Source organism: Tetrahymena thermophila (assembly GCF_000189635.1).
Source record: "Tetrahymena thermophila SB210 genomic scaffold scf_8254606, whole genome shotgun sequence".
Lineage (NCBI taxonomy): Eukaryota > Ciliophora > Oligohymenophorea > Hymenostomatida > Tetrahymenidae > Tetrahymena > Tetrahymena thermophila.
In genome coordinates, this window is record NW_002476376.1 from 2,004 (window position 1) to 28,058 (window position 26,055).

Consider the following 26,055-nt stretch of genomic DNA (forward strand, 5'->3'; position numbering starts at 1 on the left):
AATCCTTAAAATATTCTTTACTAACTGGTTTATCAAATAATTTGTTTTATTCACCTACTACATGTCAAAATTTTTACACTCTTTTTTGAATATGATAGTTAATTCAGAATTTATTTTCTCATCAAAAATCATTCTAAAATATTAATTACTCCCTATTTTGAATATGAAAGTTAATTCAGCATTTATTTTCTCATCAAAAATCATTTTAAAATATTAATTACAGTCTATTTTGAATGAATATGAAAGTTAATTCAGCATTTATTTTCTCATCAAAAATCATTCTAAAATATTAATTACACGCTATTTTGAATATGAAAGTTAATTCAGCATTTATTTTCTCATCAAAAATCATTCTAAAATATTAATTACTTGCTATTTTGAATATGAAAGTTAATTCAGCATTTATTTTCTCATCAAAAATCATTCTAAAATATTAATTACACTCTATTTTGAATATGAAAGTTAATTCAGCATTTATTTTCTCATCAAAAATCATTCTAAAATATTAATTACCTCCTATTTTGAAAATGAAAGTTAATTCAGCATTTATTTTCTCATTAAAAATCATTCTAAAATATTAATTACACTCTATTTTGAATATGAAAGTTAATTCAGCATTTATTTTCTCATCAAAAATCATTCTAAAATATTAATTACTATCTATTTTGAATATGAAAGTTAATTCAGCATTTATTTTCTCATCAAAAATCATTCTAAAATATTAATTACTTCCTATTTTGAATACAAAAGATAATTTAATATTTATAATAACATCAAAACGACTTTAAAAAATAAATTACCTGTTTTTATTTTGAAAATAAATTGATGAATTTGAATTCAATAAGATTATACATGCTATTTTTAAAATTTAAGTAGATTTTAGTATGTTATTTTAATGATTGTATGATAGATTACAATCTATTTAGGTGAAAGATTTAAATTGAGAAGTAGTTATTGAAGATAAAAAATGTGACCCTCTAAAAGAATATATATAAAAATTTATTTACAACCGACTTTCGAATTTACTTACTTCCTGTTGATTATAAAGATAAATTTTAAGGTATAAAACATATAAATTAATTGCAAAAAATTACATCTTTTTTTGTGTACTAAATAAATTTGTATAATTTAAAAAGGAGATTTATGATTAAAATAAGGTAGGTACTTGCTATTTAAGGATTAGAAAAAATAAATAATTTAAAAATAAAACAAATCAAAGATTACTTTCTAATTAATTTAAATGAAAGAAATCATATTTAGGGGAAGCTAATTAAAAGAAATTACTGGCTATTATGTTAATTTTAGTTAAAATTAGTTTTTTTCTTAATAAAGAAAGCTTAAAAATAATTTGCATGCTATTAAATATTAAAATTAAAGAACTTTGTTGTGTTTAAATAATTAAAAGTGAATACTCTCTATTTAAATAATATTTTTATTCAGCTTTTTTTTGTAAAAATATTTTTTATTGTAATTACAGTTAATTTTTTAGTATTTCCTCCTACTTTTGCAATTTGTCTATTAAAGCTTTAGTTTTTTCTTCTGACTGGCTAATAGTCTCTTTAAGCATGAAATTTGCTTACTCTAATTCTGCTAATTTTGCCTCCTTTTTTATGAATTAATTTGAATAAATTGGGGATATATTGAGCAAAATTTTGATTAATAACTAAAAGTATTTTTTCAGGGTCTTCTTTCAACTCTTAGATTAAGTTCTGCTAGTTTTTACTTCAAAAAAAGTTAGAAAAAGTAATAGATTTAAAAAATATTCTTACATTATAGGATAAAACTAATTTGACAAATCCTATATGAACTCAATTTCATTTTTAAGTGAACTAGCGAGCTTTTGAGTATCTCCATCTATCATCTAAATAAGCAATTCATCTAACTAAAATTCTAAACTAATAATTCCTTTTAAAACAATTAATGCCTCTTTAATGGGCAATCTTTTCCTTGGGACAAATTAAGTTAATCCATCAATAAGTTCTTAAAGATTTTTCTTATAAACAAAATTTTAAAACTCACCATCATAATTCAATGGCTTATGTTTATTAAATACTAAGTTGAAATCTATTCCCTAGATAAGAGAATAAATTATATAACCTATTTATATTAGATTTTATTTTAAATTAGAGAAATGAAACCAGTATATTTTTTATTTTATTTAATACCTAAAGAACATGCTTCGCTCTAATAAATTTACAAAAACAAGATAATTAACATTTAATTAGAATAATTTAAATATTTACTCTGTTACTTGGTTCTTGTTTGACTTAAATCCCTAGTTTTTAATATTCATCATAATAAACCTTACCTATTATTTTGTCAGTTGGGTCATAGCATTCTGGAGCTTGATAAATAAAGTTTCCCATCTTAAAATTTTTTGAATTGAATTAAATAAATTTCTTGTTAGTGTTGAGTAAAAGATTAATTTATACATATTAATTGTGTGAATAACCAGATTTAACTGTCAGTTTATCTGCTAATCCAAAATCGGCTTTATATTATTTAGAATATGAAGTCTTGTTTAGATTTGTTAATAATTTACAAACAACGGCATTTCCATTATAGTCAATTAAGATATTGTCCATTTTCAGATCATTAACAAGACAGTTCTTAGAGTGAATGTAGTAAAGGCCTTCAGTAATATCCTTAGCATATTTAATTGCTGATATTTCATTCAGTCTTTTGTTTAATTTACTTTCTATGATTTCAGTGAGAGTTCCTTTTTATAACATTACATTAAAAAATTTTATAAAATTGGTTAAATAGTTAATTTGTATTTATATTTATTTAATAATAAGGTAAAATAGATAAATAAATAGAAATTAAAATATTATGTACCCTAACACTCGTTTAGAACTAAGTACATGAACTACTTTCCTTCAAATGAGTCTAAAAGACTGACTACGTAAGGAGAGCCTCTGCATTATTTGAGTATATCTATTTCTTATTTCACTTTATTATAAACTTCATCATAAAGATTTCCCTAAAGATCTCTCACTTAAACGCCCTTGATGGCATATCTCATTTAATTTTTAAAATCTTTTGCTAACAAGACTAATCCTTGTGCTCCCTACCCTAAAAACCTGAAATCAGAGTAGCCTTTTTCAGTTAATTCAATTTTCATAGCTTAATACATTGAAGCTTGTTAAGGGTTCAACTTTGGTTCTTTGATGTCAGAAACTTTTGGTTTACCAAGTTAAAAATTTATTAAATTTGGCATAAATTAATTAATTAGTTAATTTATTGATTAATTGATTGTTATAATAATTAAAATGTTTTTAATTTTAAATGTAGCAAATAGTAATTAATGCTTTAACAGATATATTTATTTATTGAAGTCATTAAATATTATTTTATTTAAATCTTATTTACACATTAGTTCAGGCTTATCAAGCATTTGGATACCCTTCCTTTTATACATTTATTTCACTCTCTTCCTGTTTTGGACATGCCATATCAATTGTTGTTTAACCTCTTAAGATGCCATGAGATTTTAGCTGATAATATCGATTTTTTAATATTACAATTTTTTTTTTCTAACAAATTAATTTGAATAAATTAATTATCTTCCAATAAACAATATTTCTTCACTTTTAAATGTTAATTTTTTGTTAAAAACTGGTGTAAATTAATTAATTAGCAATTAGAATATTTAATAGACAAAAATTTTCTTTTACAGAAATTATAAATATTACGTATCAAATCTTAGATAATAATATCAATAAAATTTATATTAGCCCTACTTTCAATCATCTTTCGAATCATCATAAAATATAAGATGACATCATCTATAAGATAAGCGAATATAGAGCAAATAGAAATTTATAAAATGATAGCCAAACGATGAATATTAGGCCTCAAAAATTTCACCATTTAAACTGTAAAAAAGGACAAAATTTCTAGCTTTAAGTAAATATTAACATACATACATATTTCACATTTAAAACTTAAGCTTTTTATATCCTGAATAAAATTTACCATTCATTTATCTTCACAATAATAAAATACCAGTAAATGGCATTAGGAATCAAATTTTGGATTATAAAATATTATAGCAAAGTAAAAGTATAATTTATATATAACATAGTTCATCTAATTAATGAAACTTAGTTATCAAATTTCTCACAAGTTATATTTTAAAAGAAGAAAAAATTTATGACTATAAACAGATTTTAGCATTTTGTAAATTTCTAAACAAAAACAATTTGTTATTCTAAATAATTTCAAAATTAAAATATGGTCAATTAGTATGTATACTTGCTTTTAAATATAAAGTATCAATCAACAAGATAAACTAAAACTTATAATATAGATAATAGAATTAACAAGTATTAATTGCAATATTATTTTAACTCTATGTATGAAATTTTATTTAAATATTTTGTCTATTTGACTGAAAAATCTACAACTATTATCTTTTTACTGGTTTAAATATTTTTCTGATTAGCTTATTTACTGTATAAGAAATTCTCACTTATTTATATCATAAAAAGTTTAATATAATTATATATACAGTTATTTTATTATAATCTAGCTATGAAACATTCTATCAAATTATCAAATGATTATAATTTTTATTGTTAGAAATGGCTTTCTTTCAATAATATCAAAAATAATAGAGAGCTATTAGAATATTTATCAAATCAAATTTTCCTCCTTTATTAAGGTAAAATACCTATCTAATTATTAGATAAACATAGATTTCAATAAGGGAAAGAAGTAATGCAAATATGTTTATAATAATTATCTAATGTCAATCAAATATTCTAATGTCATTAATGACATTTGAAAATAAATATGAATGAAAAATAAATAGATATTAACAATTTATTTTATTAATAGTAAATGAGGGAAAAAATAAATAAAAGAATATTAAAATATCTCAAAGTAAATTAAAAAGAATCATAAGAATGAAGATTCTGTTTTTTTTTAAAGTAGGAAATATGATTAATAAAAACTTCTAAATAATGTTTAAAAGCATTAACATATATATGAATTAATTACTTAGAAATATATTATTAATATTATTTTTTATGAAAATTATATTTCGCTGTTGTTTCAACACCTTTTTTAACTTTTTCTACCTTGGATTTTAATTATAATTCTGAGGAAAGCTTTTTTAAGTATCTAAGCATGCTAAAATGAGGCTAGAAAGAGCATTTTAGATATATTTTATGAATATATTTTAAATATTTTATATGATTTAGCATTTATTTAGTGAAGCCAATTAAAATAAATAAAATAATTTATCTTTGCTTGCTTTTTTTCTATAATAATGGTAGATATATATTTTCATCATTACATCTCTTTCTCAGTGATAAAAATGGCCTAAATTATAGATATTTTAAACTTTCTTAAACCTATTTTTTTATTAATTTAGAATTAGCCATAAAATAAAACCATAAACAGGATTTACCTTAAACTCAAATCTTGAGATTGTTAATCCTTTTTTCCTTTAGTGCAAGAGATAGGAAACATAGTTTTTCTAAATTAAAACATACTATGTTAGACAAAAAAAGTAAGAATTTTGTAATTTTACTAGGTTATTACTTGATTCTCATTCTAAATTATGCTAAATCTTTAAAAAAATTAGCATTATTTGTCATTTACTTACTTATTTATGGAAGGACAAAAATAATAACTCCAAAAATGTATTTTAAAGTTACTATTAGACCATATTTATTGCAAAAGCACAATAATCATTCATTTAAACTTGATTTCCATTAATGACGCATATTTGGCTAACTTCTAAATTCACACTAAGTTGTACCTGAGATGATTGATGTGTTAAAATTTATCCAATAATCTTTTTGATTAATCAAATTAGAGCATTTTGCTGCTATATTTTTTACAAACCATCTATCTATTTTAAAGAAATTGAATATTTTTCTTAAACTCTATTTATAACTATGAATTATCTAATCTAAATGCAGTAATAAGGATTTTCATTATATTTTTTAAGCAAAGAAAAATATATACTTTGAGATTGGGTACTAAAAATATTTTTTTAAAAAAAATAGGAATATTAAAAATGAATAAACTAGAATGACTTTAGGTAAGCTTCAAAGTTATTTAGTGATATCAGTATGGAGATGCTATGGTAAGGATTGTTAAAAGTGGAGAGTTAATTTATATAATTAACATGTAATGCAAATATGTTTATAATAATTACCTAATGCAATTAAAGAATCAAATATTCTAATGCCATGAATGACTTTTAAAAATGAATATGAATGAAAAATAAATAGATACTAACTTTTTAAATAAATAATAGTAAGTAAATGAGGGGAGAAAAATAAAAAGAATATTAAATATCTCTAAGTAAATTAAAAAGAATCATATGAATGAATAAAGCTTTATTTTATTTTTAAAAGTAGTAAATATGATTAATAAAAACTTCTAAATAATGAATAAAATCATTAACATATATATATATGCATTAATTACTTAGTTTTATATTATTAATATTATTTTTTATGGATATTGTTTTTTGTTGATGTCTCAATCAACACCTTTTTCAACTTTTACTACCTAGGATTTTAAGTATAATTCTGAGGAAAACTTTTTTAAGTATATAAGCATGCTAAAATGAGGCTAGAAAGAATATTTTTAGAGTTATTTTATGAAAAGATTTTAAATATTTTATATGATTAAGCTTTATTTTGTAAAGCCAATTAAAATAATTTATCTTTGCTTACTTTTTTTTCTATAATAATGGTATATGTATATTTTCGTCATTACATCTCTCTCTCAGTGATAAAAATGGCTTGTTTAGGAAATAATAGATATTTTAAACTTGCTTAAGCCTATTTTTTTATTAATTAAGAATTAGCCATAATATAAAACCATAAATAGTATTTACCTTAAATTCAAATCATGAGATTGTTAATCATTTTATCCTTTTGTGCAAGAGGTAGGAAACATCATTTTTCTAAATTAAAATGTACTATGTTAGACAAAAAAAGCAAGAATTTTGTAATTTTGTTAGGTTATTACTTGATTCGCTTTCTAAATTATGCTAAATGCTTTAAAAAAATTTAGCATTATTTGTCATTTACTTACTTATCTATAGAAGGACAAAAACAATAACTCCAAAAATGATTTTTAAAGTTACTATTAGACCATATTTATTGCAAAAGAACAATAATCATTCATTTAAACTTGGTTTCCCTTAATGAACCGTATGTGCCCATTTTCTAAATTGACACTAAGTAGTACCTGAAATGATTGATGAACTATAATTTATCCATTAGTCCTATTTGATTAATCAAATAAATGCTTTTTGTTACTATATTTTTTATAATGCCATCTATTTTAAAGTAATTAATTGACTATTTTTCTTAAACTCTATTTATAACTATATATGATTTATCTAATGTAAATGCAGTAATAAGGATTTTCATTATATTTTTAATAATGAAAAAGAAGAATAAATACTTTGATATTGGAAACAAAAAATATTTTTTAGAAAAAAAGGATTAATAAAATAAATAAACTAATTTCTTACATTTAAATATGTATTGAGTTAAATTTTAAAAAAATTCATTTTAGCAAAAACAAATAAATCAGAAATAAAAAGGAAATAAATAAAAAGTATAAGTACTAATAATTATTGAAGAAAAAGTTTATTTTAGACTATAATTAATTATAAGTTTTTATCAATAAAAAAAATAAAAATTAAATTGTATCCTTAAATTTTAATCTTTAAATTTAAAAATTTTAAATTAATTTTACTTATTTAAAAAAAAATATTTTTAAACTATTTTTTCATTAATTAAAGTTATAAATTTTTTACTTGCATCTTATTTTGCTATTCAAAAGTAGAATAAAATGATATTTTAATTGATTTTTAAATTTATTATTATTAATAAATTTTCTTTTTGTTTACAAATATGTAATAGCATTTGTTTTACAAATTTAAAATTTCATACTTTGTAAATAAATTTAAATGAAAATAACATTTTTAGATAAATCAAAGTAATTGCTAGCTTTGTTTATTTATTTATTTGCCTTTTTAAGAGTTTTCTTTTGTCAAAGAGATAAAATACTTATTATTACCTCTATAAAAAAGTAAAGGATTCATTTTAATTGAGATTATCAAAGATGCTTTATAGATTTAGATGCTTTTTATTTCATTTGTTTTATGAAAAAATAAAATAACTGAGAGCACAATACCATAAAATAGTTAAATGAATAAACAAATAAATGAAAAATCAATAAATTATTTTAGGAAAATTATATGTAAGTAATTATTTTCCAAAGTTAAAGCTGAAGGATTACTACTTATAAAGAAGAAATCATTTGAAAATACAATATATATATTAAATTTTTGAATACTTTCAAATTTAAGATATGAAGAGAATGTATATAGAGTACATTAAGAATGATAAATAAAATATAATAAAATTAAAAAGATCTATAAATAAATATAGCATTCATTTCTTTAAAAAATTTGATTTTAAATAAATAGTGAATAATTTAATTGATTAAATAATTGTACTGACTTCAAATAGAGATTGCATAAAAACTTAATTTAAATTTACATTATAAAGCGAATTACATATAGAGGACCAAGAGATTTAGCAAATTCTCAAATAATGAAGCCAAGCCAATCAAGCTTATTCTCTAATAACTCTCCTTGGAAGGATGGGATCGAGCCTGTATTTTAAACAGGCTAATTTGCAATAGCTTAACAACAGCAATATGCAGTTATGTAAAATATGAATAGATATTATCCATAAATGCCAATACAGTATTAAATGAATCCTCAGCTCATAAAATAAAGAAATTCCTTTTAATCTTAGCCATCTCCCTTGAATAGACAGCTCAATAATAGCCAATAACAAATAAATAAAGGAAATAATGCTTAAAAGACTAGCATTTACAAGGAGTAATTTCAACAAATATTCAATCAAGAATAAGAAAATGTAAAGTCGCCTTATATGAATACTTCTCGCAGCAATTTTTCAAATAATAATAACAACAATACAAATAATGAGACAGGCAGAAGTAGAAGAGATCCAAATTAGCAGTTTCAAGCAGAAGCAGCTAAAGTTGTAATTAGCATTTAGAATAATTTATTAGGGATAATAGAAGGAATTCAAAAGAACATAGTTAAGAGCGTAAACTCTAACGTTAACCATTAATTAAAAAAGCAGAGATATTTAATTAAAAAGAAACATGAATAAATTTTATAGCAAATGAATGACTAAGAAATAGTGAGAGGAGCAAAGTTTCCTCATGTTTAATCTCCTTCAGAAAAGAAGCAATAAAAATCTTATTAGAAAGCTGAAAGATCTTATTCAGCTGCTGGCGATTCTGAGCCTTTTAGAGTATCTAATAAATAAGATGATTTTCAAAAGCCTATAACAGCAGAAATTCAGTTAAAAGAAAAATCTTAAAGTTAATAAAGTAAAAGTAACAACACTTAGATAAACATAAACTAAATATAAAAAGTAAAAGAATACAGTGGCGATGAATTATCAAATAAAAGGGACTAGCCATATTCCAATAGGAACTAAAGTAAGCCAGATTCAAGCAGATCAAATACAAATCAAGCTAATAATGCTAATACAATTAATAATAAATAGAGCAACAGTCAAAATAATGTTAGCTATGAGAATATGAATAAAACTATTAAAGATGAAGAAGTTTTTATTATCGAAGAAAGAAAAAGTGTAGATTACGGGACATCAAACCAAACCTTGAAGAAAAATAAATCTAAAGAAACTCTAGGCAATTAGAATTAAAATAATAATAGTAATAATCTTAGTAATAATAACAGCAATAACATTAATAATGTAAGTAAAAATGATATTAATAAGCAAACAGTTAATAGAAAATATGATTAGCTTTTTGAGGATACTTCTAACGCAGATGGTCTTCAACAAAGTGCTATGAAAAACGAGTTTCTTGATGATGGTAACTCGTTGGCTTACACTTTAGATGATGAAATTTCAAAGGCATCTGTATTTTTTGGAAACAACAGAGACAGCATAGCCTTTGATTAATCCAAAGTTAAAATTGGGAATGCAAGCAGAAATCCCAGCATTATTTAGCAACAACAATAAAACCAAGCTAAAAATATATTTGAAGATGATGAAGAAGTAGATCTAGATGATTTAGATGATATCAATTAAAGCAAGCAAGGTAACTAAAGGAATTCGCAAGGCTTCCATAATATTAACACTCAGCCCGCTTCAAGATAAAGCTAATAATAAAAACTAAAGAATTAAAATTCCCATGAAAAAAGTCCGCTAAGTGATTAATATGGTGATGAGCTTTTTGAAGATTTGTTGGATGAAGATGAAATTGATGGCAACTTTTCAAACGTTAAAAAGTAGTAAACTTACCTCAAAAACGAAAGCAACTTAAATTAAAATAATAAAATTAATGTATAACAAAATTATCAAAACAAATAAGCTAAATAGCCAGATAACAAAGGCGACGAAGACGATGCCTATAAATATGATAGTGATGAATTTGATTTAGATGATTTCTGATTTTTTTAAATCAAAGCTTGATTTTTACCCAGAAATTTAAACTAAGCAAAAAATCAATCAACAAATAAATCTTTATTCGCTATTTCTTTATTTATTTATTATTAAAAATTCTAAAATTACTATTCTATATTCCAATCAATTTATTATGTAAATAACTTTATCCATTTTTTTAAACTCAAAGTTAAAAAATTATTTTTTTATTTACTTAACAACAATAAAATAACCATGATTTTTAAAAGAATAAGTAAAAAACATTGATTAATCATAATTATTGCATATTCCAATCAAATAAATTAATATGTAAATAACTTTAGCCATATTTTTAAGCATAACTAACCTAAAAAATATTTATATATTTGCTTAAAAACAGCATGATAACAATGATATTTAAAAGAATAAGCAAAAAGCATTGATTAATCATAATTATTGCATATTTCAATCAATCAATTTAATATTTCAATAACTTTATCCATATTTTTAAGAATAACCTAAAAAATATTTTATATTTGCTTAATAACAGCATAATAACAATGATAATTAGTATACTAACAAAGTAAAAAATATTGATTAATTATTATTACTCTCTTTTCCAATTAATTAATTTATTAAGTAGCTTTGATATATTTAACATATTAAGAGATGTATTGATTAATCATAATTATATTATATTCCAATCAATCAATTTATTATAAAAATAACTTCATTCATATTTTTAAACTTAAGACTAACCTAAAAAATATTTTTATACCTAAAAGCAACAAAATAACAGATATTTTAAATACTAAGTAAAGTATTGATTAATCACAATTATTCTATCTATATTCCAATTAATCAATTTATTATTTAAATAACTTTATCTATATTTTACTTGCTTAAAAATAACAAAATAGAAATCTTTAAATATATTTTTAAACTTAAACTAACCTAAAAAATATTTTTATATTTACTTAGCAACAAAAAAATAATGATATTTAACATACTAAGTGAAGTATTGATTAATAATAATTATTCTTTATTCCAATCAATCATTTTATTTTTAAAAACAAAATAACAATGATATTTAATATACTAAGTGAAGTATTGATTATGATAAATATTCTATATATAATTCAATCACTTTATTATGTAAATAACTTTAACCATATTTTTTAAACATAAGAAAAATTCAATAATTTTTATTTGCTTAACAACAACAAAATAATAATGATATTTAACATAATAAGTGAAGTATTAATTAATCAAACCACAAAATCTTAAAATTAAGAATATTTTCTTTTTATAATTAATTTGTTTTACTATAAGTTTATTTACAGAGTAATTCATAGGAATCTCCATCCTTTTTTTAAAGTTATATATCAGCTGAAAAAAACTATTAAATTTTTGTAAAATCCACTAAATAGGAAAACTATCTGACAAACTTTGCTAATTAAGTTAATTATATTGAAGTATTAGCAAAAGTATTAAATAATTAAATTAAGCTAGAATTAATAAAAATAACTTCATAATTAAACTCTGTAACAATTTGTAAGTATTACTTCTTACTTTAATTTACATTTTTTTTTACTTAAAACCTTTATGCAAACTTATTAGCAAGCTTAAGCTAAAAAAAATTAAAATTTATCTTGATTTATAACAATATAAGTTACTATTTTAATATTTAATTATGTGCAAACACAATTTAATTCATTTTATAAACAAATACTGCTTTGATAATTTTAAAAGCTTCTTTTAATTTACTATAAAATTTAAGAATATATTTCTCAACTAAAATTAAAACATTGAAATGTTACAAATTAATAATTTCAAAATACTTTTATATATTCTGATGAAATTTTATGCTTTTTAAGTATTAAAAAATGATTAATTGCTAAGTGAACTTTCCAATTATTTGATTGTTAATATTTCAATTTTCTATTTTCTATTTTTAATTTCAAATTTTATTAAAATAAATAAATAAATTAATCTAATACTAAAAATAAATAAACTAATTTTTTTATACTTTTCCAAAAATCTGAGAATATTTTTATTATATTTATTGCCATTTCTATCTTCAAAAAAGTATTCAGATTGAAAGTTTTAAAAGTTAAAAAAAAATATTGCACTGTTATTATAATTAAATTGCTGTAAATTAATTTTAATATTTCAGAATTTGTTGAGTTTATCAATCAATATATTTGTGGAATATATTATCTCTTTATTGATTTTATTGCTTTTAAATATTTTTTGGCGCTTCAGGTAATATATTTTATATTTAAAGCTTTGCTAAAACAAAATGAAAAATAAATTTTTATCTTTTGGTAAGATCTCAATAGCTCAATTAAATTTTTATTGCATTTTATTAATTATTTACATAATGAACTTTTAATTTAATGGCTTTTGATTGAGAAAGTAATGAAATGATTATTCATTCTCGAAGTTACTCTATTTTTTAATTTATTTATTTATTCAAATCTCTGAAATTAGTTGAAAGATATTATTTCTAATAAACTTTTTGATCTAATTGCAATAGAAAATTTAATATTTATTACTTGAAATTGAGCTAGAATATACTAAAAATTGTTATTTTCAATAAAATATCAGTAAGGTTGTATGGTGTAGCGGTTAGCACCGAGGACTTTGAATCCTCTGACCTGGGTTCGAATCCCAGTACGACCTTATTTTTTTAATTGTAAAACTGGCAGAAATTTTGCATAAATAAGAAAAATATGTTTGTTTTTAAATTCGAATAAATAATTAAATTCAGATTAAAATAATATCAAGAGTGAAAAAATAAAGAATGAATGAATAATTTATTTATAGGATTGAATCTACTTTGGGTTTTAGACAAATAGAAGCTTTTGCAAAGACTTTTGTTTTATTTGTATCTTTAATAATTAATTGTTAATTAATACCGTTAAATTTTGATCAAATTGAATTAAAGATTTAAGCGCAAAATTTAATTATTATTTATATTCAATTGGATTAATTCAAACAAATTATTTAGAACAAATAATTTATAAGTCTAAATTGTCATTACTTCGCTTTTTTGAGATAAAAAAATAAACACTTTTTAATTTTTTTAGTGAAATTCTACTCAGTTGATAGACGAAGACATTTATTTTAGAAAATTTTGTCATGATGAATTTTTATTTTACTGAATAAAAGTAAAGAGAACATGTAAGATGAGTATGAAAGAAAGAAAGAAAGAAAGAAAGAAAGAAAGAAAGAAAGAAAGAAAGAAAGAAAGAAAGAAATAATAGATATGATCAAAGTAGATAGATATTTTATTTGCTGATGAATAATAAATAATATGATATTAATATTAGAAAGATAGATAGAGAATCAATCAATCGTTTTTAATTAATTTACTATAGACATATAAACACAAGTTCTTATCAACTATTAAAGTATATAAAGCAAACTTAAAATGGTTCATTTTTAATAAGTTTGCTTATAATTTTAATTATTTTCACTTACTAATTCAAAATATTTTGTAATTAAGTTTCGTAGATGCCAATAATTGTTGGATTGATTGATTCATTCATAATTCTCTCAAGTTTTCAACTAAAATAATTTATTTTATATTTTTTTGATGTTTCAGACTCAATCAGTCCAAGTGCCACGAGTGATTTCACTTTTGGGATATTTTGCTGAGCAGTTGACAAAATCTGCATCATCCATGTAGCCCTTGCAGAAGTAAGTACCATCCTGTTAGTTAAATCTAAGTCTACCTCCTCCACATTTTGAGCAATTTGGGAGAGTTCCCATAGTTTAGCAATCAGCCATTCTTGAAGCGATTTCTTGTTTATTTCCATTTTGAGTCATACCATTCTTTTTGAGAGCTTATTTGATAGCAGCAACAGATAATTTTAAAGCTTCTTCATAATACTTTTCATATTTTGCTTTTTCAGCTGCTGTATAGCCTGCTAAGGCACCTCCAGAGCTTCCCTTTTTGGCAGCTCCTTTTTTTGCACCATTTTTACCTTTTCCAGAGTCTTCATCACTTTCGTCTCCGCTTTCAGGCTCATCTGATTCACTTTTTGATCCTTTTTTACCCTTTGCTTTACCTTTAGCAGCTTTGGCTCCCTTATCAAAATTCTTTTTGGCTTCTGCTTGTTCTGTTCCTGATAAGGCACTGTAGCCATCTAAATCTTCGATGTCTTTAGATCCTGCAAATTTAGTCTTAGAAAAGCATGAAACATGATACCAAGAAGTTTCATCATAGTCTCCTTTAGAAATACTTATTCCTACACGCACTTCATCTTTTGCGATCTTCTATTTGCATTATTTGCAAGAAGATCTTGCTGATTTGGCTTTTTCTATTGATAATTGGACCATCTATCTTTTCTTTTTTTTGAATAATATGTATTTAATTTGTTTATTTATTTATTAGCTTTCAAATTGATTTGTTAATATTTATTAAATTATTAATTTTTTTTATTAATATTTCTAAAGGATACTTACTATTAAAGGTCAATAGATAAAACAATAAAGAAAATTTATTCTAATCAGAAAGAGGTAAGCAGTACATTTAATGCTGATCTTTTCAAGTGCATTCGTTTGATTGGTAGAAAGCTTTTATTTATTTTATATTTAGAAATAAAATTTCGCATTTAGATATTTTGTTTCTTTCTCTCACCTATCTATTCAATAATTTTATGAGATAAAACAATTTTATGATATAAATTTTAATTTAAAAAGAAGAAAATTTATATTTTTATTGAAAATTTTATAATAAACAACCTAAAATTTATTTAGAATCTTTTCAAAAGTATCTCATTTGCATTAAATGTCTTTTATTTAGGTAATCTTAATTTCAATAATTAACTTAGTCATATTTAATGTGAGAAAATATTTTGTTTATTATGATAAAATCTATACTAACATAGATAAAAATAAACTGCTATTTGATATAGAAATAAAGATGGTTAAACATTTATTCTAATATTTATCTTTATTAATTTATTTTCTTTTTATTAACAAAGTAGAAATAAAGAAGAATAAAAATGGATTTATTTATTCTCATAAAAAAATCAATTCAAAGATAGTATATTAAATTAATTACTTTTTAAGTAAATTAGTTATTTATTTATATAAATGATGCAAATACATGTTAATATTCAGTAATTATTTTTAAATTGAAAAAATGTTTGATGTAAATTAATATGTTCAAAAGAATTCAAAAACTTAAAATTTCAATTATTTTTTTATAATATTTTTTATTAAGATAAATGAAATAAATTTGAAAAATAAATAATTTTATAACATAAAATTTATAAAATTAAAATTATTTTTAATTAATAATTTATATCAAATTTATTTATGTTTTTAAAATTTTATGGAAAAATGATACACAAATTTCAAACTTTAAAAAATAATTAATTATAAAATATTTTACTAAACAATTTTAGATTAAAAATTTTATTTAGATTTGATTTAAAATAATATTAAATCAAACAATCAATGACACTTTTAAATAGAGATTTTAAAAATAAAATTAGGCACAGAAATAGTTATTTTAATTAATATAAAGAAGAAATTAAAATAAAATTTAAAGATAAATAAAAATGTTTTTTTTTTAATTTAAGCAAAAAACTATGAAAATATTGATTTGAAAAACATAAAGAAGAATAATCAGATTGCATATTTATTAATATTAAAGAAAAATTATTGTAAAGTAATAGCTGTTTAATGAATAGTAATTTAATTATTTTCTATTTGAAGGGAAGAGTAAATTCACAGCCTAATTCATTTTAACATTGATCAGAAAAGAAGCTTGAAAGTATATTTATTATAAAATAGATTGAGATTTCATTTAATTAAAGAAATCGATCATAGAATATTTAAGCAAAACTAATATTCTGCTTCCAAGTAAGATATAAAAATTAAAAAACTTTCTATATTAAACAAGCGAGAAATCAAATATACTTTCAATTGTGATAGTCAACAAATAAATATAAAGCTTACAATAATTATTGTGATTAGCTATTAAGAAAACAGAGACAGTCTATTAATATAAATAAAAATTAATAGGTAGGTTCATTTTAATACAAATACCATGAAACACTTTATAGATTTATTGTAACTAAATAGAAAAGCTTAATTAAGTATTTATATCCACTTTCAAGAAAATATTTTCTTTATTAACTATTTAAAACAGATTTAGTTTTTAAAATTTATCTTTCTATCTATCAGTCTATTTATATAATAAACTAAATTATTTATGTGTTTTTAAAAAATTAAACTTTGAGAAGTAAAAAAAACATATATTTTAATGAAAGTATTTTATTTTTTATGTGTTTTTTATGAATTGAGCAAAACTTATTAATTAATTTATATATTTTTTTATTAAATATAGCTATTATATAATTTAGTAGAAAAAAATTTGCTTTAAAAGTAGGGATATAATAAATTAGCTAATAAAGAAACTAATCGTATAGGGTAAACACATGGGTAATAATACAATTTTTAAGATGAAGTTAGAAGAAATGTAAGTCAGCACTGTACAAGATTGTACTCATTTAAGGGTAAAAGAGATTTCAGTTGTGGCTCGCTCAGTTGATATAACTGTTGTTAAGTAATTAGGAGCTAAGCATATGTTTCTAGTTTTGAGGCTAGAAGGTGACATTCTAATAATCAATGATGTATCTGATGGCGATGGTGGAAAAGGAGCAAAGGTAGTATTTAAAAAACTCCCTTAATGCGAAATTAATGAAGGACAGGAGGTTCTCATAACTGCGTGCATAAGGCGTAATGTCACTTTGCAAAATGTTATTTCATATGCAAAATAATATTAGATAGAAAATCCAAATTATCAAATTCACTCAAAGAATTGCTAGTTCTACTGCATTAAAATACTAGAAAAGCTGCATGTAGAACAAGTTCACATTTATATAGTAGCGAATTATAGCCACGAAAATATGAAAAATACAAAAAGAAATGGTGGAATTGCAGCAGCTATTTTAAGTGGAATCGGAATCGGAATCTATTTATCCTGCAAAAGAAAGGGAGCTAATGAAGGAGAGAAGAAATCTGATGAGGAAGTGAAGCAGCCTTAAACCTGCTCCGAATGAAAAAAAATATATAATAAAATTATTCATTTGTGCAAACTTATTTATTTAAGAATGAATAGATTTCACTCTTAAAACAAAAATTTTTAAAACATTTCTTTGATGTTCATCAAATTAATTAATTAGAAAAAAGGCTACTAACTAAATTAAAATAATAAATAAATAAAAAATAATCATCCATGTTTATGTTTTTCTTCAAAAATTAAGATTATTTCAACAATTCTAAATTCTTTAAGATATATTAATTTAAAAATTTGTTTCTAAGTAAGTAAGTAAGCAAATAAATACTCAGTTAGAACATAAAAAAACATATTATTTCTCTTATTAAGTTTGCTAACTCATTCATATATCCTAAATTCATTTATAAATGTTAGTATGGATTTTACAAAGTGTAAACAAAATATCAAAAGTAAATGCTAATAATTATTTTGATAAAATCCAATAAATTAAATTCATACTAATAATTAGTGCTGTTAAATAAATATATAAATGACTCACTTGGCATACAAAAATATTTTTTTTAATTTTAGTAGTGAAATGAGGGTGAATAAAATGCGAATTCCATAAACTTAACATAAGTGATTTTATATTTGATTCAAAGAATTTATTTTTAAACTTTGGTTATATTCCAAAATTAAACCCCTGTATTTTAAATTGAGATAGTTAATAAATAAATATAAAGATTGCAATAGTTATTAATAATTAGCTATTAAGAAAACAAAAAGAGTTTATTAATATAAATAAACGTGAATAAGTTTATATATTACAAATAAGATGAAACACTTGATAGATTAATTGTAATTAAATAGAAATGCTTAATTATTTATTTATTTACTTTCAAGTAAATACTTTTCTTTATTAATTATTTAATAATGCAGATTTAATTATTTTAAAATCTGTCTATATTATAAACTAAATTGTGTCTGTTTTAAAAAATTAAATTTTGAATAGAAAAAAGAAAAGTATTTTAATAAAAGTATTTTAAATTTCCTAACATACATAATAAGGCAAAATTGTTATTTATTAATATTTATTATTATTATTATTATTATTATTAAAAATAGATATTAAATTATATAGTAGAAAGATATTTGCTTTAAAAGTAGGGATATAACAAATTAACTAATAAAGAATCTAATTGAATTAGATAAGAATATGGGTAATAGTACAGTTTTTAGTATGAACCTAGAAGGTATGTAAGTCAGGACAGTACGAGATTGTACTCATTTAAAGGTAAAAGAGATTAAAGTTATGGCTCGCCCAGTTGATATACCTGTTGTTAAGTATTTAGGAGCTGAGCATATGTTTCTAGTTTTGGAGCTAGAAAATGGAGTTCTAATAATCAATCATATATCTGATGGTGATGGCGGAAAAGGAGCAAAGGTAGTATTTGAAAAACTCCCTGAATCTGAAGTTGATGAAAAACATACTACTGTCTTAGAAGTACGCCTAAAAAGTTCTCCTGCCACTTTGCAAGATATGATATCATATGCAAAATAATATTAGGAAGATCATCCCACTTATAAAATCCTTTCAAAGAATTGCTAGTTCTACTGTGTTGAGATGCTAAAAAAGCTGCATATAGAGGACCATCTCATTATAATCGTATCTAACTACAGCGATGATAACATGTAAACTACAGCTCTCAAAGGTGGACTAGGATTAGCTGTAGCACTAGCTGGAATTGGACTTGCTGCATAGGGATTATCAAGTAATGATGAAAAAAAAAAGAAAGACGAATTTGAAGACTTGCTAGCTTAACTTGACTAGATATGAAAAGAAAATAACTTAATAATAACATTATTCATTGAGTGCAAACTTATTTATTCATCCGCATATTTCACTCCTAAAACAAATTTTTAAACATTTTATTAGGTCTTTATCAAAAAAACTACTAACTTTATTAAAATAATTAATAAATATTCATATATATACATACAAGCTTTTCTCCAACAAAAATACAGATAGATTATCTATCAACTATTCTAAAATTCTTTCTAAATATACTTAATTAAAAAAATTATTTGTAAGTAAAAACTTGTAATATATATATAAATATATAAAATATCTTTGATTATTTAATTGATTGGTATAAAATTTATTTATTCATCTATATTTATTTGTATGGATTTTTCTAAATGAAAATAAATGTCAAAATCAAAACATAAAAATATTTAAAATAAATGCCAAAAATTATTTGATAATATCCAATTAATTAATTTCATATTTATAATAATTTTGATATCAAATCCAATTAATTCTAAAATAATATTTATTTTCTTATATATTTTAAATTTTGTAACAGAGCTAACTACCATAAAATCAAAATTTGTGTATTTTCATTCATTCGTTCACTTAATCAATCACTTAATTAATAAATAAATCAGCTTTTATTATCAAAAAAGTATAAGAAAAATAATTTAGCATCATAAGACGAATATTAACTAAGAAATAGATTACAATTCAAATTATAAATAACTCTGCATTACATTCAATATACCTATTTTATTTGTTTTTGCTCATAAATTTACTAAATTTTTAATGGTTAAGAAATTAAATAGCTTATTAGCATAAAAATAATTTAAAATAATTTCTTTTTATTATTTATTTAGCATGTTGAATTTTTAAGTAAGTAAGTAAATAAATGTAATTCTTCAATTGTTGAAATTAATTTTGCTAATTTAAAGAAACATAATTCCTTTTAATTTTAAGATTATTTTTTAGTATTAAATTTCCATAATTAATTAATTTATTTTCTTGTCTACAATAAGTTTTTAAAATTAAGACATAATTAATTTTGCTGTCTTTAATAAGTTTTTGATATTAATTGAAAAAAGTAATTGAAAAATAATTAGTTCAAACAATTAAAAAGACCTTTTCATAAAGTAAATAAACAAAATGATTGGTTTTTATTATAGTCTCAATATAAATTATATTGTTTTATTTCATCATTTATTTAGCTTTATTCTTTTAATACATTTTACAGTTAAAAATAGAAGAAAAATATTTACAGTTTTTATGCAAATTATGAACTAAAAACTATATAACTAAATAATTAACTAACTAACTAACAAACTAATTAATTAACTAACTAAAATAGAGAAACAGACATACATACATAAAAATATAGATTGAACAACAAACAAGATAAATAAAAAAATTTACTATAATTTTATTTATTTATTTATCTATCTATTTTTTTATCTCTTTATATTTATTTATTTATATATATTTATATAGAGTCTTTTACTTTTATTCATTTAGCTGACTCTAGTTGAAAGCAAGCATCTTCATTAATGAATGAATGAATTAACTAATTGATTGATTGATTAATTTTTTGGTTTTTAATTTATTCAAAGCTCTCCCTCGCTTTCTTAGATTTGATTTAAGGTGGAGATTAGCTTGTCTACATTTCTGATGTTAGTGAGACAGAGGATTGTCATTACAATATCAAAAATAATAAGATCGTAAATTTGCACGTAGCTGGAGAGTACTTCAGGATACTGCAGGATCAGAAAGGACACAAGTGAGCATAAACCTGAAACGTTGCTCTTGATTTAAGACGAAAGCACTTTTCTAAAGTTTGTCAGCACAATGGTAGCTCTTTCGACGTCTTCTCCATATGGATATCTAAACCACCCTTCAACTGAAAAGATATTAGTTAGTGTCAAGCTCACAGACTTAGGTATGAGGCAGAAAGCTAATCTTGCAGGTACTATTAGAAAAGAAAGACAGCCTTCCCTCTTTGAAGAGGGCAGAGGATTCAAAAGACAGCTAGTCTTTGGCGTGTTCTCCGAGTTTGCAAGGATAGAACCTAACAAATATGCATCAAAAATCCACAATAGAGTGCTCAATGCACAAGCTCCGAGCAAGGTTTACAAAACAGGACTCTCAAAATCCCCTCCTGATACTGAAAAACCCCACAAAAGAGTGTAAGGCATTTGAATAGCCTCAGCAACACTTAACAAAAAAAGCATAAGACAATCTATTCGCTAACCACGCAATTCCTTTTCTCTTTCTCTCACTCCTTTATGCTCTTTCCCACTCGCATTCCTTCCAGCGCTACTGCTACCACTGCTGCTGCTTCTACTGCCGCTGCTGCTCCTCCTCATGCCGCTGCTGCTCCCATTCGAATGACTCTTCCCTTTCAATTTATTGTAGGTGTATCTGAGAACGCTCTAACTCACACTCACTGCCAATGCTGCCAACACTATCCATATAAAGATTGCTCCTCCTCCTTTTAAAGCGCCTACAGTATCTTGCAACTGGCCCATAACCTTACTGCCAGTATTGCTGCTGCTTTCGCCGCCTTCCCTTTAATCGGCCTTAGCACTTGAACTTTCTTCAGTCATTCTAGTCAAGGATTGCGCTTTGTCTGATTTTTGTGCATCATCTGGATGAGTAGTGTCTATATTATCTGCAAGATTTGTAGATAAAGAGTAATCTAATAATCTTGATCTTGCTGTCTGAAGCAAGTGACTATCGACGCACCCGTTGAACTCAGGCACCAGCGTATATCCTTGATTGCAGCTTGAGCATTAAGTGAGATTTGAAGGCGAACATGACAAGCATTAAGGGTCTTTTAGCTAGCAAGCTAAACAAGTACCATTATAGGCTACATATTAAGGGCTGCATGTAGGAAGACAAGCAAGGACGGCGTGATGATTGTACTGCGACTTGAGATATCCAGGAGCACAAGCTGTACAAGCAGCGTAATTTGATGCGCAAGCTTAGCAATTGGGTGAGCAAGTATATTTGGAAGTGATTGGGAGACTAACTGATTATATAAGCCAAACATTTTTGAAACTATTTCCTTATTGTGTACTCCATATCAATTAAAAATTATATGTCTAGGCTACATTTTATTCATTTTATTCAACAATACCAGAGGGATTTCTCAAACCACTTATTCTAAGTTACTAATTTTTGATTATCAAATAATAATAAATAAAAATTATTTAAAATTATAAAAATAATATTAACTAAAAACCCTACTAAAAAAATTAAAAAAATTTATTAGAATAATTTTATAATAAGCTATTATTTAGCAAGATGGGGGTTTTAAAAAAATACTTTTTAACTAACTAACTATATTTATATTATAAAAAAAATATTTGTAGAGCTTTGTGAAATATATCGATATTTTTGTTGGCAGCAAATAATTTTTTAAGTAAAAAATAATAATTTACAAATGGCTGAGACATTATTGCGAAGCTAGAAATAGAAAAAATAAAGTTGTTAGGAAAATAAAAAAGACACTTTAATTATTATTCTAAATAGATTTAATTTTCTCCTTAAGTCAGAATTGAGCAATTGTAATTATTAGATACTAGAAGAAAACTTTAATCTAAGGTTAGGGAAAGGTAATAATTATCATTTATTTTGGGAGGCAAATTCATTTATTTAATAAAAAAAGTGTAATTCACATCACTTAATCCAAGTAGAGAATTTGATAATTAAAGAGGAGAACTAGTTGAAAATACAATAAAATTTTAAGGCATTAAATCACTCAAAACATCTATGATCTTACTTTTAGTGTTTATAAGTCTGTTTTCTAAAAATAACTTTATTACTGCTTATTTCTACTAAATAGTATTCTCAGCTACTACTACTACTTAATAAACTTCGATAGTTATTTTTGTATCTTTGTGTTATAATATTTATTATATTAAAATTAAAGAAAATTATATTTACCTGGAAGGACTTATTAGAGGATGAGTAAATTTAAAGTTGAATAGTTTTGTTGAGTTCCCATTTATAGAGAACATTAAACAAAAGAAGCAGGTTAGCAAGTGATATTATTACTACCAAGAAATTAGTATGGTAATTAAATGTTTAGATGATGCTTCTCCCATAAATATATTGGGTAAGAAAAGGTCATAGTAAAATTGAAGATATCTCTTAAGTATGTTGATATTGTATTGAATGCTAAATAACTCAAATCAACTTCTGTTAAATTTATACCTTGATAAGTAGATACTTCTGAGTTCGTGAAATAATAAGGTAAGCTATTATTATTTAAATCTAAATTCTCACTAAAAAAAGTAGGTGGATTCAGATCCTATTTATTTGAACTATTTCTGTTTGCAACAAAAATTTTTAATCCTTAAGTCTAAGTGGCTAAATCATAACTTTTTACATTTTAAATAGTAACTGTATTATTCAAGCAATAGTTATTATTATTGTTGTTGTTTAGCTGTGAGAATTGTTATAAAGCTAAACAAGAAATGTAGATGCAATTGTTATTTTATGTATAGCCAATAACAGACTAGGCAGAAAGTGGATTTACTTGAGTGTATTAATAATTATTTCCATGGCAGCCAAAAAGATTAAATGAAGAATTTTGCTAAAAGCTTGTTGTGAATTCTAATGGTAAAGAGACAATAAGCCAAGAACATGTCTCTAGAAATTTTAAAATAGAGAAAGAAAAAGCTAATTATGAGAGCACAGAAGTTCTATTTTCATAAATACTCAAAGACGAGAAACTTGTTTAGTTGAAGCTGTTTATTTATATTTGAGTTTGCGGAGGAGGAGAAGGAGGTTAAATTATAGTTATTGTCTATTAAGTATTTGCGTCAACATAAAATAAAACTGTGGAATTAAAGATGCATTTTACATTTATTTTTGTTAGATTTTGATTTCCATCAATTTTATTTACCTTTGAAAAATATTAAATATGTTAAAAAATAATGAAATGATTTATTAATACTTTTGTAAAAGTGATTGAAATAGAGGCAGATGTGAAGTTTGTTGACAGGAAGCTTATTGAATTATCAATCGATTAATACTGAGAATAAACAAATCCGTTTGTTAGAATATTAGTCTAAGATTAATTTAAGCATTAAACTCCATTAGGAAGTTCTAAAGTTAAAACTGAACCTAAATTTTATTAATTTTTTAATAAATTGCTTAAGAAATAATAAAATACTTAGGATATTTATTGGAGGTATTTGAATTATAATATTCAAAGTTGGAATATCTGTATTATTCAATACAATTTATGTCTGAGTTAGATTAGCATTTGGTAATTATATCTTAGAAATAGTAAAGTTCTTAACAAATAAGTTGTTTTAACTGCAATTAAAAACAATACTTGAGGAAGAATTATCGTCTATTTAATCTTAAAATTCAAATTATTATATCAAAATCTAGATATTATTAAGAGTATTGCTAGATTTAAAAGAAAGACTTTTTTGTAAAATTAAAGTTCCATTATTGTAGTAATCAGTAACTTATTCAGTAAAATTACTATTGGTTTAGAATTATGCCATTAAAGTTGGTGCTGCCTTTGTAAATTGTTAGCTTATACTTGGTGGTAAAATGATTTAATATAAATCACAATTTACAAATATTGTAAAATTCAGATTAAATGCAAGTTCATAAGCTAACAGTTTACCTAACGAAGAAGGTCTTACTAATGCTTACATGTCATTACTGAGAAGATATTAAACAGAGTAAAACTAATTGAAAGTGCTAATATCTATAGATTCGAATGAGCTCACTTGATTGTATAACTGCATTTTGATCTAAATACTTGAAATTAAATACTATTAAAAGACAAACTCTAAATTTTTGAATTATTATGGGAAATCTGTTTGCTTGAAGCACTAACAAATAGAAAATAGCATATTACTTTAGCAACTTTAAAAACTGTTTATTTGCTAATAAGATAAAATAATTAAATTTTTAGAAGAAATCAAATAAATAAATAGATAACTACCTGGCCATCTACTAACAAGTTAAACATATTTTAAGGCTGTTAAATAAGATTATTACCTATTTATACTTGGATTTGGAAATAGTAATCTTCATTTGAGTCATTGACAATTTTAAATTATTTATAAGTGTTTGCAACAATTGAGAGCTACTTGCTTCTGAAGCTCCCATCAATTAATCTTTGCTGAACTTTAAAATTAATAATGAGTTTTTAAAATGAAAATCTCAAAAAATATAAACAAACCATTTAATATTTTAATGAAGCTTCTGAATGATCCATAATTTACTAAATTATTATCTTTATCATATACGTTATAGGTCATTCTCCTTTTAAAGGTGTTTGAAGAAAAAGGTAGCAGATAATTTTATTAGTTCTTTGCCCAAAACCAAAGCTAATTTACAATCTGGACATTTTAGAACTAATCTTGATTTACAGTTGAGTTGGTTATCGCAGATTCATCATTTGTAACAATCTAAACATGAGCTAAGCTTAAATCATTTTTAATTTACAAAATTAATCCATCTAAAATTTAAACAAATCTCCAATCGCAGAGAGTCTACTGTATTGAAATCTATATAAAAATAACAAAAAAATTATTTCAACACCATTAAATAATACTTTATTTAAAAAATAAGTGGGTTTTATAACATAGTAGAACTAAATTGTATTCATGAAGGAATTCAATTTTCATTAAAAATTATATGAATAATATTTTATTAAAGGGAGCTAAAATGATAAATAGTAGAATTAAATTGCCTACATTTAAGATCACCAATAGGAATAGCAT

At 23.0% G+C, this 26,055-nt stretch overlaps 9 protein-coding genes across 9 annotated transcripts in view; 3 read left to right on the top strand and 6 right to left on the bottom strand. All coding sequences in view use genetic code 6, as the record gives it.

Moving 5' to 3' along the window:
• The window catches only part of TTHERM_001086729 (transmembrane protein, putative), a gene marked incomplete at both ends in the record, with an annotated part of 320 nt that extends 257 nt beyond the window's left edge, over nt 1–63 (bottom strand). Inside the window, one exon of the mRNA XM_012798066.1 lies at nt 1–63. This exon is cut by the window's left edge and continues 145 nt beyond it. Coding sequence (XP_012653520.1) covers nt 1–63 — 63 coding nt within the window.
• Nucleotides 64–1,436: 1,373 nt separating this feature from the next.
• TTHERM_01086730 (kinase domain protein) lies at nt 1,437–3,487 on the bottom strand (the record flags this gene model as incomplete). Its single annotated transcript, XM_001017865.4, has 8 exons — nt 1,437–1,722; nt 1,770–2,097; nt 2,166–2,184; nt 2,244–2,366; nt 2,433–2,491; nt 2,543–2,719; nt 2,839–3,180; nt 3,373–3,487. The coding sequence occupies 8 exons, from the start codon at nt 3,485–3,487 to the stop codon at nt 1,437–1,439; spliced, it is 1,449 nt and encodes a 482-aa protein (XP_001017865.4).
• A 1,824-nt stretch (nt 3,488–5,311) lies between these two features.
• TTHERM_001086740 (hypothetical protein) lies at nt 5,312–5,703 on the bottom strand (the record flags this gene model as incomplete). The annotated part of the gene is made up of 2 exons (XM_012798067.1): nt 5,312–5,360; nt 5,417–5,703. 2 exons carry the CDS (start codon nt 5,701–5,703, stop codon nt 5,312–5,314), a joined length of 336 nt encoding a protein of 111 aa, XP_012653521.1.
• Nucleotides 5,704–6,517: 814 nt separating this feature from the next.
• Nucleotides 6,518–7,044, bottom strand: TTHERM_001086751 (hypothetical protein; the record flags this gene model as incomplete). Its single annotated transcript, XM_012798068.1, has 2 exons — nt 6,518–6,806; nt 6,863–7,044. The coding sequence occupies 2 exons, from the start codon at nt 7,042–7,044 to the stop codon at nt 6,518–6,520; spliced, it is 471 nt and encodes a 156-aa protein (XP_012653522.1).
• Nucleotides 7,045–8,597: 1,553 nt separating this feature from the next.
• Nucleotides 8,598–10,502, top strand: TTHERM_01087740 (hypothetical protein; the record flags this gene model as incomplete). Its single annotated transcript, XM_001017867.1, has 1 exon — nt 8,598–10,502. One exon carries the CDS (start codon nt 8,598–8,600, stop codon nt 10,500–10,502), a length of 1,905 nt encoding a protein of 634 aa, XP_001017867.1.
• Nucleotides 10,503–14,084: 3,582 nt separating this feature from the next.
• On the bottom strand, nt 14,085–14,819 carry TTHERM_01087780 (poly polymerase and DNA-ligase Zn-finger region family protein; the record flags this gene model as incomplete). The annotated part of the gene is made up of 1 exon (XM_001017870.3): nt 14,085–14,819. One exon carries the CDS (start codon nt 14,817–14,819, stop codon nt 14,085–14,087), a length of 735 nt encoding a protein of 244 aa, XP_001017870.1.
• A 2,111-nt stretch (nt 14,820–16,930) lies between these two features.
• On the top strand, nt 16,931–17,554 carry TTHERM_01087790 (hypothetical protein; the record flags this gene model as incomplete). The annotated part of the gene is made up of 1 exon (XM_001017871.1): nt 16,931–17,554. The coding sequence occupies one exon, from the start codon at nt 16,931–16,933 to the stop codon at nt 17,552–17,554; it is 624 nt and encodes a 207-aa protein (XP_001017871.1).
• Nucleotides 17,555–18,706: 1,152 nt separating this feature from the next.
• On the top strand, nt 18,707–19,327 carry TTHERM_01087800 (hypothetical protein; the record flags this gene model as incomplete). Its single annotated transcript, XM_001017872.1, has 1 exon — nt 18,707–19,327. One exon carries the CDS (start codon nt 18,707–18,709, stop codon nt 19,325–19,327), a length of 621 nt encoding a protein of 206 aa, XP_001017872.1.
• Nucleotides 19,328–20,904: 1,577 nt separating this feature from the next.
• Nucleotides 20,905–26,055, bottom strand: TTHERM_01087810 (transmembrane protein, putative; the record flags this gene model as incomplete). The annotated part of the gene is made up of 8 exons (XM_001017873.3): nt 20,905–22,470; nt 22,741–23,195; nt 23,246–24,209; nt 24,261–24,430; nt 24,480–25,212; nt 25,272–25,456; nt 25,512–25,839; nt 26,029–26,055. 8 exons carry the CDS (start codon nt 26,053–26,055, stop codon nt 20,905–20,907), a joined length of 4,428 nt encoding a protein of 1,475 aa, XP_001017873.2.